Here is a 13,036-nt window from a genome sequence, read left to right on the forward strand (position 1 = left end):
CCCCTGATGTCACAAAGGGGCTTGCATGGATCGTCGTATGGAGTAGGCGCCAATAGGACTCTAAGCTCCGAAAGTTCCAGCTCCCAGACCTGGGCTGTGATGCCCCAACTCCCTGGGGACCCCTCCGCATCTGTTCAGACCCAGGCACTGAGCCAGGCCCAGGACGGCCAGGGGAATTAGACCCCTGAGCAGCAATGTCACTCTCCCAGGGAGCCCCAATTCCCTCCTGTGCAGCCTGGCACCGTGGCTCCCCACAACGCACACCGGCGGCCATGACTCCTCCTGGGCACACAGTTGTGCGGGAGGAATAAGAAGAATTGCCCAGCTGCTGGCCAGACACGCGGCCCCAGGTCCCCGCCTAGAATCTGACACCTGGAAATGTGGGGACGTTCAGAGGAAGCTGTGATCTGAGATGGGTCCACACCGCACGGCAGCCAGGACGGACACTGCCACTCTCCTGAGGCACATCTGTGTTGAAAGACAGGCACAGGGGCTGATGGCAGAGCATGAGGCGGGTCTGAGCAGGTGAGCAAGGAGGCCAGTCCAGGTGGAGGGTACACAGGCCAAAGGCAGGAATGACATGCACCTGAAGGCCACAGACTGCCCCAGAGAAAAGCCCAGAGGAGCTGACGTGGGATGTCCATCACCCCTCTTCTCCTCTTCCCCCATGTCCCCCTCGCCTGCCAGTGCCTGTGCTGGCACCCTGGAAGGAGGACTTACTTCAGAAAGCAGTGGGCAGTGGAAACGACCCAGTGAGAGTTAATGAGGACAGCTCCACAGACGTGCGAGCCCTGGTACTGCAAGCTGGCCTGCCATGGCCACTGGCCAGCCGCCACGTCCTGGCCACCGTAGATCTTCCCCATCACCTTGGGCTTCCCGCACACTGTGCAGACTCCCCTGCCACCTACGATAGAGACACTAGTAGTACCCCAAATGCCACTACCAGGAAGGCCCCGTCCACTTCATAGATGGGAAAACCAAGGCCAAGCGTCCAGTGGCCTAGCCAAAATGACAGCGCTACCTGGACTCTACTTTCACTGGCTGCCCCTGAGAACTGGACAGAGCAAGCCCTGTGGGGATGAGGACCCAGAGGTCTGGTGGGATGGGGCAAGGGGGGACCTAAGGTAGCCACAGCAGCTCACAGCAGCATCTCCAGGGAGAAGGACATCCCCGAGTGAGGCTGCCAAGGGCTGGGCACGTCACAGACCTTATTTCCCTCAACTAGCACACCTCAATGCCTACTCTTGTAGATCAAAGAGCTAAAGGTCTCAGAAGTTGCCCACATTACTTGCTCAAGATCATGGCTTCTAAGGGCCTGTGCCTCCTCCATGTCACCCCGGTGTCTTAGGGAGGGAGATTTGCAGTCTGTGGTGCTGTGTGAGCTGGGGAAAGTCATTCCCCCTCTCTGACTCAGGATTCTACATTTCTAAAAGAAGAGGGAGTGGGCTAATGAAGACAGCCCTGGCTCTAGGACTCACACCTGGGAGGGCAGGGGGTGTGCCCAGGCCCCCTGAGAGCGGGCATCTTGGTCTAGGGCCTGCGCTCCCAGGGCCTCACGGAGGGGAATGAGACCCGCGGCCCCGGACTCAGGGCCACTCGTTCATCAGTCCTGGTGCTTTCCTCCACCCAGCCACCCAGCCTCAGGGTCAGACCCTGCTATGTCCCCACTTCCACAGTCCCACAGAGGTCCCACAGTCCCACAGAGGCACTTCCCACCCAGAGGCTCCACAGTGGGGAGTCGGTGACCCACCTGTGTTGAGGGGGTCTCTGGGCTGCCCGGTTGCTGGCCAGGGCAGAGAAAAGATGAAATTCAGTGACTCAGGGCACCCAGGCCCTGGTCACAGCCGGCCCCCTCAGGCCCTGCAGTTTAGGCCGTTTCAGCCCTCAACAGAGGCCCCAACGCACCTGTGGCTCCCGGGGCCAACCGCTGCGCTTCCGGAGTCGGAGCGCTGCCCTCCACCGCTCCGCCCGCGCCTGGAGCCCAGCCGGGGGCGGCCGTGGCCGTGGCCGGGGACCCTCGCAGCTCCAGGGTGGCCACGGGCAGCAGCAGCAGCCAGAGAAGGGCCACAGGCTGGCCTCGGCCTTGGGCGATCCACGCCTCCGTGCCCATTGCCAGGGTTGCTGACTCCCGCCTGACCCCAGCCTGGCCCTGCCTGACCTTGCCCTGACCCCGCCTCAGCCCAGCCCTCAGCCCACACTGACCTTCTTCATAACCTTTTAAACAACTCTACTAAGATATAATTTATATACCATGAAGTTCACTTATTATTATACAAGGGACAATTCAATGATTTTCTGTACATTTTTAAAAATTTATTTATTTATTTATATTTAAATAAACTTTTTGTTTTAGATTTATGAAAAAGTTGCAAAGACAGTACAAGGAGTTCCAAGATCCCCCTCACCCACTTTCCCCTAATATTAAGATCTTATATTACTATGGCACATTTATCACAACTAGTGAGCCAATATTGAGACATTATATTAACTGAGGTCCATTCTTTCTTTTTTTAAATTTTTTTAAGCTTAAGGTGTATAGCATAATGATTTGACTTCCATGCATCATGAAATGATCATCAGAATAAATTTAGTGAACATCCATCATCCCACATAGATACAAAATTAAAGAAATGGAAAAAAAAATTTTTCCTTGTGATGAGAACTCTTAGGATTTACTCTATCAACTGTCATGTATAACATACGGCAGTGTTAATTATATTTATCATGTTGTCCATTACATCCCTAGTACTTATTTATCGCATAACTGGGAGTTTGTACCTTTGACTGCAGCTAACCAGTTCTCCCTCCCCCAATCTCCGGCCTCTGGTAACCACAAATCCGATCTCCTTTCCTATGAATTTGTTTGTTTTTGAAGTAGAATTGATGTACAATGAAATGCTATGTTAGTTCCTGTTACACAACATAGTGATTGGTTATTTCTGTACATTTCAAAATGGTAAGTATAGTTATGATATGTCACCATACAAATATATCACATAATTATTGACTATATTCCCCACAGTGTACATTTCATACTCATTTATTTTGCAACTGAAATTTTGTACCTCTTCATCTCCCTCACCTGTTGCTTTCTTTCCCCCAACACTCTCCCGTCTGGCAAGCACCTGTTTGTTCTCTGTATCTATAACTCTGTCTCTGTTTTGTTAGGTTTCTTCATTTGTTTTATTTTTTAGATTGCATATATAAGTGTAATCATACAGTACTTGCCTTTGTCTGACGTACTTCACTTAACATAATACCCTCATGGTCCATCCATGTTGTTGCAAACGGCAAGATCCCGTTCTTTATCAGATATGTGATTTGCAAGATTTTCTCCAAGTCTGTAGCTTGTTTATTCATTCTTTCAACAGTGGTGCTCAAAGAGCAAAAGTTTTTAATTTTGATGAAGTCTAATTTACTAATCTTTTCTTGTATGGATCATGTTTTTGATGTTATATCTAATAGATCATGAAGAGTTTCTTCTATGTTTTCTTTGAGAAATGTTAGGGGTTGTTTCTTACATGTGGATCTGTGATCAAGTTTTAGTTCATTTTTGTCTAGTGTGATGTAAGTTTCTGTTTCTTTGCTTTGGGTTTTTCCTGTGGATATCCATTTATCCCTGCACCTTTCCTTGGTTAAAAAAAGAAAGGTTAGTCTTTCTTGTATTGAATTGTCTTGGGACCTCTGTTGAAAATCAATTCATAATAAAAATTGTTTTATTTCTGGACTCTTAATTCTGTGCCATTGAACTGTATTCCTTTCCTTGTGCCTGAAACCCACTGTCTAGATTAATATGTATTATAGTAAAATTTGACGTCAGGTGGTGAAAGTTCTCCAGCTTTATTCTTTTGCCAAACTGTTTAGGCTATTCTGCATCTTTTGCCTTTCCATATGAATTTTAGGATCAGCTGTCAAATTCTACACAAAAAGAGCCTGCTAGAATATTCACAGGGACTGCATTGAATTTATAGATCAATTTGAGGAGAATTGCTTTCTTTTTTTTACTTAAAAATTTATTTATTTATTTATTTATTTATCTAATTTTGGTTGCTTTGTGTCTTCGTTGCTGCGTGTGGGCTTTCTCTAGTTGTGGTGAGTGGGGGCTACTCTTGGTTGCAACGTGCAGGCTTCTCATTGTGGTGGCTTTTCTTGTTGTGGAGCATGGGCTCTAGGCACGTGGGCTTTAGTAGTTGTGGCACACGGCTCAGTAGCTGTGGCTCACCGTCTTTAGAGCGCTGGCTTGTAGTTGTGCCTCATGGGCTTAGTTGCTCCGGGACATGTGGGATCTTCCTGGACCAGAGCTCGAACCTGTGTCCCCTGCATTGGCAGGAGGATTCTTAACCACTGCACCACCAGGGAAGTCCGAGAATTGCTTTCTTGATAATATGAAGTCTCCTGATCTATGAACAAGAAATGTTTCTGTTTATATAAATCTTTAATTTCTCTCAGCAATGTTTTGTAGTTTTCAGGGTACAGATCTTGCAGCTCTTTATTAAATTTATTTCTAAGTATTTTATTCTTTTCCATGCTACTGTGAATGAAATCATTTTGTTAATTTCCTTTTCATATTTTTGTACTCAGTATATAGAAATGAAATTTATTTTTATAAGAAATGTTTCCTGTGACCTTCTTAAACTTGTTTATTCATTCTAGTCTGTTTTGTTTTGTTGTATTTTGTTTTGGTGGGATCATTGGTGTTTTCTAACACATAGGATCATGTCCTCTGTAATAAAAGTTCTAATTCTGCCATTTAAAGTTGGGTGCCTTTAATTTCTTCTTTCTCTCCTACCTTCTTTTTTTTCTTTTTCCCTTCTTTCCTTCCCACCTTTCTTTCCTCCACTTCTTAGAGACTATATTTTAAGGACCTTGTTTTTCAAATATGGTCTATCAATCTTTGTCTTTAACTTTGTTTCATCTATTCACATTCAATGTGATTATTGATATGGTTGGAATTACATTTTCCACTTTGGTATTTGTTTTCTGTATGTCTCTTATCTTTCCCCCCACTTTTGAGACAGGCTGGGACCTGGGACCCTTTGCTGCAGTGCTACAGCAGATTTCTATAAACTGGTGTATGCATGGGTGAGAGTCCCACCTGTGGGTTAGGTTCCTACAGATGAAATACAACTGTCTGGTTTCCAGGCTCGATCACCCCGGTGGGCAGTGGACAGGGTGCACCCTCCTTCAGTGGCCCTTTCTGAAAGCTTGCAGGTTGGTGCCTGAAGAGACAACTGCAGGGTCAGGTTGAAATGGCAATCTCTCTCTCTTTCTCTTTCTCTTTTACAGTCTTTTCTGTCCCTCCTCCCTTTACCTCTCCCTTGGTCCTTATACCTGCACTCCCATCCCCTTTATCCTGAAAACTTCTTGTTTGTGTCTAAGTTTTTGTCATTGGTATCTTTGTTTTATGAGTTTTGTCTGTCCAACTGCTCCTACAAGTCTCTGCTAACATTGTGGGCATGGTGAAGCTCTTAAACCCTGAAATACAAACGGATCCCACATTGTCTGAGACTCGACTCCAGCCTTGGGTTACATAGTGGGATTTTAAAGAACAAAAAAAGAAGAGAGGGGCTTGCACCTCTCTCCTCTGCTTTTGCAATGTAACTATTCTGCCTGGACTCTCAGGGACTCCCTGATCCATCTGTAGTCCCCCAGACTGAGGGAAAAAAAGAGACCTTTTTAAATTCAAGCAGGAAAACTAAGAGATCTCTGATTTTGTAAAAATTAACTTGTGTGGCTTAAGCTTGTGGGTTTAATTAATAGAGACCTGTCTGTATTATCAACATTAAGTATAATACTTCTATCCTACCTAGGGTTACTGGAAGTCAATAAGTGCGCATTGTTTCTGTGATAAAATCTGTTAGCAAGGAAAATAACCTGATATGATTAAACTTTTAAGTAAATATAACTGGATAAGAGCTTTTTAGTAAACTCAATGGGAATAATCATGTTTTCAAAATGTCCATCTAGAACAGTCCCTCCAAATTTTGGTAACTTGAAACTAAATTAAGTTAAATGATGGGAATCCACTGAGTATCCAGGCCGTTTCAAATAAGATGAAATATTGGAACATCAATTGCTAAACAGGTCTAAATTTACCTACTTTTGTTTTCTTGTGAGAGCGAAAGTAAGGATGTTTGGGTTTATTAGACACATATCTTACATCACATTAAGGAAAGAAATTGTGCTTTGGGAAGATACATGGGATCTTCCCAAGAGTTTATGGGATATTCCAATCAGGGAATGCTAATGTAAAAGACATTTCATTGTGACATAAGGAAGGTAGGATGTGTGCTTTCAGAAAAGAAGGTATGTGGAATGGAAATGTATTTCGTTAAATGGAAAAATGTGATTTTGTCCTACAGCTGGTTATTTCTGAATGGAAAAAAGAAGGGACAAAATATGGCTACACAAAGTTACAGAAGATTTGCAGAAAAGGAACACTGAGAAGAGAATGTTTTATGTGGTTGGAATTTTCTAAGGTTGGATTAAATTTAATTAGGTAACCGGATTTTATCAAGAGTAGGCTGATTATAAGACTGGATTTGGTTTCTTTCTCTCATAAGAGAACAAAGATTTCCTCGAATTCTCCTTTTGATAACAGATTGTGTGAGTTTCTGTGCCTTTAAGTGATCTGCATTTACTTTTGGAATCCTTTTTTTTTTTTTTTTCACCTTAGCTCAAGGAATAATTGTTTCACAGCAGCCTATGATTCTATTTGACTGGATGGTTTAAAACTTTTGGAAATTTTTGACAGATTTCCCAAATATCAAATTCTAATTGAAATTCTTTTGACTTCCAGTTAACTTTGGGATGCTTCATGGGGCCCCTGGAGCCTCCCAAAGAGAGATCCTAAACTAATTGGGTTCATTTGGTGTGTTAAATTACATGGGGGGGCTTCCCTGGTGGAGCAGTGGTTGAGGGTCTGCCTGCCAGTGCAGGGGACACGGGTTCACGCCCTGGTCTGGGAGGATCCCACATGCCGTGGAGCGACTGGGCCCGTGAGCCACAACTACTGAGCCTGTGCGTCAGGAGCCTGTGCTCTGCAGCAGGAGAGGCTGCGATAGTGAGAGGCCCGCGCGCCGCGATGGAGAGTGGCCCCCACTTGCCGCAACTGGAGAAAGCCCTCACGCAGAAACGGGGACCCAACTCAGCCATAAATAAATAAATAAATAAATAAATAAATAAATAAATAAATAGATAAAATATTAAAAAAAAAAAATTACATAGGAAACATTGTCTAAACTCATTGTTGCCTGTGTCAGATGGAATCATCAGGCTCTCCCCAGTTTTATCATAGCTGTCAAACAGAGAGGGGAAAGGGTTTTAGGTTTTTCTGCTGTCTAGTCTCTCACCTTATTCTATGTCCAAAAAAAATCCCCTGTGGGAATACTCCCAACGTAGGCCCTTAGGTCCTGACCCCAATGGCATTTTCCATTGCACCCAACTCCAATTCCTCCAGGAGTTCCTTTTTTGCACCTCTAGGACCCCTTTCACTCAAGGCCTTGGCAGCCCATACCTTGTTACAGATCACCTATTGGGTGGCCACTTCCAAGAAACCCACATCCTAGGTTTTATAGATGCTTAAACTCGAGGAATACCCCCAGCATAGGGAAACATTATAGGACAAAAGCCTCCTGGTAAATGTCTCTGGGACACTGGACTTCATTTCTAGGAGCACTTTTTCTTGGTTGCATGTTATTCAACATGGGATGATCCTCTTCTAAGCCAGAAGAAACACCTCTGGAGAGTATCCTTAAAAATTGGAAACTTTCAAAATAGACGGGCTGAAAAGGGAAACGTTTAAACTCTATTGTAACATTGCCTGGCCCTTGTATAAGTCGGGGAATGGAGAAAAATGGTCTGAAAATGGGTCTCTATAATACCGTGTTGCAATTGGATCTCTGCTGTTGCAGGACAGGAAAATGGACTGAGGCTCCCTATGTTCAAGCCTTCATGGTCCTGGGAATTCCCTGGCGGTCCAGTGGTTAGAATTCTGAGCTGTCACTGCTGAGGGCATGTGTTCGATCCCTGGTCGGGGAACTAAAATCCCACAAACCACATGGGGCTGCCCCCACCCCCCAAAATAAACCTTCATGGTCCTTTACCAAAACCCCGCTCTATGGGTCTCCTGTAATCAAAAGCCTGGGGAATCAGAAACACTCCCGACATTTTAAATGATCCCCTTCTAGCTTTCTCCGACTCTCAGGGGGGAAACCAAGCTTCACCTGCTTCCCCGGAGCCACCTACTCCTCCGGAGCCACCTACTTCTCCGGATCCCTCTGACCAATCCCAATCTCTGCCTCCTTATGTCCCTTTATATCCTCCGTCGCCCCAGGAGGGAGAGACTAGTCCCTCCAGGGTAACTCGTAGTGGAACTTCCTGTCGCCCAGGATCAGGTTCAAAGTTAGCCCCCACCTCTGCCCCACAAGGCCTTTACCCCCTCAGGAATCAGCTGATGGAAACTGAAGCACTACTGGAGTGCATGTCCCCTTCTCAATGAGAGACTTAGGAATTTGTAAGGAGAATTTTGACAGGTTCTCAGAGGACCCTGACAAGTTTAGGGACGAATTTATCAGGCTGGGGTTGACATTCTCTCTCACCTGGCAGGACATCATGGTTATGCTGGCCTACTGTTGCACCCCAGATGAAAGGGAGCGTATACTGAGAAAGGCCAGGTAACACTCAGATGGCCTATTGGCCACCAATCCACACCGCCAAATTTTTCAGGTGGGTGGGGATCCAGTCCCAGAACATGACCCACACTGGGACTATGAAGATCAGGTAGGTCAGGCTAGGATGAGACATTATATGACTTGTCTATCAGAAGGACTGAAAAGGTGTATGGTGAAGCCTGTAAATTATGATAAGGTCTGAGAAGTTGCAAAGGAAAAAGATGAAAACCCAACAGTCTTCCTGAGCCGAGTGACAGAGGCATTCAGGAAGTACACCAGTATAGACCCTGAGTCCGCAGAAGGGAGGACACTATTGGCCATGAATTTTATCACCCAGGCTACTCCTGATTATCAGGAGAAAATTACAAAAGCTTGAGTCTGGGCCCCAAACCCCACTGTCAACCTTGGTAGAGGAGGCTTTCAAGGTCTATAACAACCGCGACTTAATGGAGGAGTCCAATAAGGATAAGAGGCTAAAAAAGAAAACACAACTTTTGGCTGCTCTGATCCACCCACCATCTCGAAGGGACGCTGGAGGGCCAAGAAGCCTGGACAGACTGCCAAGAAGCTGCCTGGGCTCGAACAAGTATGCCTTTTGTTGGAAGGCGGGGCACTGGAAGGGGGAATGTCCTGAGCGCTTTCCTGTGAGACACCCAAGGGGCAACCTTGACTGGCCCCAGGTCCTTACAATTCTCTCCAATGAGAGATTCCTGCACACCAACTGATGGGGCCTGAGTGCCTTCCCAGCTCCAGATCCCACTCGATCCATCCTCATCACTCCAGCAGAGCCTCGGGTCAACCTCGATGTGGCAGGTAGGAGAACTGAATTTCTTGTAGACACTGGAGCCACCTGCTCTGTTCTGACTTGGCCAGCTGCCCCCCTCTCCAACAGAGACTGTACTGTGACAGCAGTTGATAGACAGCCAAAGGTAAGGTGATTTACATCTCCCCTTGCCCACAGAGTCAGGCCCATTATTATTATTCACTCCTTTTTGTATATGCCAGAATGCCCTGTCCTCCTCCTCAGAAGAGATTTGCTAAATAAGTTAAGAGCTAGTATATTCTTAGGAGGTAGAGAATTCAAGCAGAGAATGCATCTGTTAGTAGCCCCAGATGACCCACCTGCTGGTCATCAAAATATTCCCCAAGACATTCCCCAAGAAATTAGGGAACAAGTAGATCCTGCAGTTTGGGATACCTCAGTGCCAGGAAGGGCAAAACCTGTTCCCCCAATAAACATAAAGTTAAAGCCTGGGGGAAAATACCCCTGGAAAAGATCTTTTAAAGCCTGAGGCCATGAGGGGAATCCAACTGCTGCTCAGCAAGTTCCTAAAACACAGACTCATTAGGCCCTGCCAATCCCCTTGCAACACCCCGATCCTCCCCATTCAGAAGCCTAATGGGGAGTTTTGGTTTGTGCAAGACTTACAAGCAGTGAATGAGGCACTCATCCCTATTCACCCATTGGTGCCAAACACATACACCTTCCTCACCCAAGTGCCAGGGAGCACCCAGTATTTCTCTGTTTTGGACCTCAAAGATGCACTTTTCTGTATTCCTCTACATCCTGAGTCTCAATACCTTTTTGCCTTTGAATGGAGGGACCCTGACACCCTGGAAGCCACCCAGTATACGTGAACAGTGCTTCCTCAGCGATTTGGGACAGCCCCCATCTTTTGGAAACACGTTAGCAAGGGAACTGAGGGAACTGAGCCTTGAGAAGGGAACTCTGCTGCAATATGTTGATGATTTATTGATAAGTAGTGAGACCGAACAAGATTCAGATCAAAATACCATTAGGGTCCTAAATTTTCTGGCAGAAAGGCGATATAAAGTCTCTCCAACAAAGGCTCAGATCTCACAACAGTGGGTTCAATATTTAGGATTTGTTTTGACCCCAGGGGCACAAGCCCTGGCCATAGATCAAAAAACAGCAATTAGTGCATTACCATCTCCAACCGCAAAGAGGCAACTTCGAGGCTTTCTCAGGATGGCTGTGTTCTGTTGTGTCTGGATTCCAAATTATGGCCTTATAGCAAAACCCCTCTATGAGGCTCTAAAGGGAGAAGAAAGAGAACCCCTTCAATGGAATAAGGACCACTAGTGGGCCTTTGAGACTCTAAGGACTGAATTAAGTAGAGCACCAGCACTGGAGCTTCCAAATTTGGACCAACCCTTTACCCTATACATTCACGAGAAGTCAGGGATAGCACTAGGAGTCCTGACCCAAAAGCTGGGACCAGATCAGAGGACAGGGGCTTACTTTTCAAAACAACTGGACTCAGTGGCCCTGGGATGGCCAAGCTGCCTGCGGGCAGTAGCAGCCACAGCCCTGTTAGTTAGTGGGTCTTCCAAGCTCACCCTGGGACAACATTTAGATGTGTTAACCTCTCATCAGGTACAATCTGTGCTGGAAGTCAAAGGACATTGGTTGACTGGAGGAAGGTTAACAAAATAACAGGCCCTCCTAATGGACACCCCCAACATTACCTTAAAGGTGTGCCAAACCCCAAACCCATAAACTCTGCTTCCAGTGGTCAAGAGTGGAGACTTATTGCATCAGTGTATAGAGACCATAGAACAAACTTACTCCAGTAGGTCTGATCTTCTAGATGAGCCTCTAGACAGCCCTGAGGTCGAATGGTTTACTGATGGGAGCAGTTTTGCAGAAATGGTAAACTGAAAGGTGGTGTATGCCATAGTTAGCCTAGATGAAGTCATAGAAGCCAAGGCCCTGCCACCCCAGACATCAGCCCAAAAGGCTGAACTAATTGCCTTAACGAGAGTTTGCAATTAGGGAAGGATAAGAAATTAAATATTTTTACTGACTTTAAGTATGGGTTCCATGTGTTCCATGCTTATGCTGCCATTTGGAAAGAAAGAGGAATGGTAATCGCTAGAAGTTCCCCCCTAAAACATAAAGATTTGATTTTGACTCTTTTAGAAACAGTGCAGCTCCCGACCTAGGTAGCAGTAGTCCACTGTAGGGGCCATCACAGGGAGGGGCCTTTTGTTAGCCAAGGGAACAGCAAAGCTGATCAAATTGCAAAACAGACAGCTCGATTGCAGGAACCTGAACAAGTTATGGCCCTAGTGATTGGCTCCCTGAACTCCCTAGCTCCCCCACTATTCCCCACAGGAACAAGAAAATTCTGAGAAATGGAGCTATGAGCAAGGAAGCACAGGCTGGTATAGAAAGGAGGATAGGGTGCTAATCCCTGAGGCCCAACAATGGAAACTCACTAAGAGCTTACATGATGCCACCCACTATGGGAGGGGTGCACTATGGGACTTGATGCAAAAGGCTTTTTCAGGGAAGGAGCTTAAAAGAACAATAAAACAAGTAATGCTTGCCTGGAATTTATGTGCCCCTAATAACCCACAGACCTATCTACTCCCCACTTCGTTACTCAGGCCAATTCAATGCCGGGGGACATGCCTGAGGGAAGACTGGCAGTTAGATTTCACGCAAATGCCCTCACGATCAGGATATAAATACCTTCTGGTGTCTGTTGATACGTTCACAGGATGGGTTGAAGCCTTCCCCACCCGATCTGAAAAGGCCATGGAAGTGTGTAAGTCCCTTTTAGAAGAAATAATTCCTCAGTTTGGATTTCCAAAGTCCCTCCAGAGTGATAACGGGCCCTCTTTTATAGCCAAAATCACACAGGGGCTCACAACGGCCCTAGGGATAGACTACAAGCCACTTCTCGGCACCCTCAGTCTTCAGGGAAGGTAGAGAAAATGAACAATACTTTAAAGAAAACTTTAGTGGCATTTCCCTGGTGGTCCAGTGGTTGAGACTCCTTGCTCCCAATGCAGCAGGCCTGGGTTCAATCCCTGGTTGGGGAACTAGATCCCGCATGCCACATCTAAGAGATTCCCGCATGCCGCAAAACTAAAGATCCTGCATGCCACAGCAAAGATCCCATAGGCAGCAACTAAGACCCAGCACAGCCAAATAAATAAATAAACAAATAAGTAAATAAATAAATATTTTTTAAAAAATAAAGAAAACCTTAGCAAAGGTCTGCCAAGAAACTCATGAACCCTGGACAAACTTGCTTCCTATTGTACTCTTCAGGGTCTGTGTAGCCCCCAGGAGTGGTCTGAGGCTTAGCCCATTTGAAATGACCTACGGGAGGCCTTTTCTTACTACTGATGTTCTATCAGACGAGGAAGTGAACCTGACCCTGAGATATATTATTAATCTAGAACAAGTTCAGAAGGCAATCCAGGATTATGCTCACAAGGCACTGTCAGCTCCCACTAAAGATACAGAGGAAGGAGCAGTTCCTTCACAAATAAACCCTGGGGACTAAGTTCTTCTTAAAACATGGAAAGGGGGGTGCCCCAAAGACCAA

General features: G+C 45.8%; 1 protein-coding gene across 3 annotated transcripts in view; it reads right to left on the reverse strand.

Annotated features, from left to right (window-relative positions):
* LOC309634365 (putative serine protease 47) overlaps window positions 1–12,789 on the reverse strand; it is a 23,046-nt gene extending 10,257 nt beyond the window's left edge. For 2 of the 3 annotated variants that reach the window (XR_014248037.1, XR_014248038.1), the window contains exon 1: window positions 721–851. Coding sequence is in view for 1 of the 3 variants with exons in the window: in XM_082404319.1 (XP_082260445.1) it covers window positions 12,172–12,239 (68 nt within the window). In the remaining 2 variants the exon portion in view is untranslated. Of the gene's footprint in view, window positions 1–720; window positions 852–12,171 lie in introns of those variants that run through there. The other variant, XM_082404319.1, reaches the window with a different exon arrangement.
* Window positions 12,790–13,036: the final 247 nt, after the last annotated feature.

The sequence above is a fragment of the Balaenoptera borealis genome, assembly GCF_965194805.1.
Source record: "Balaenoptera borealis genome assembly, chromosome: 8".
NCBI classification, from domain to species: Eukaryota; Metazoa; Chordata; class Mammalia; order Artiodactyla; family Balaenopteridae; genus Balaenoptera; species Balaenoptera borealis.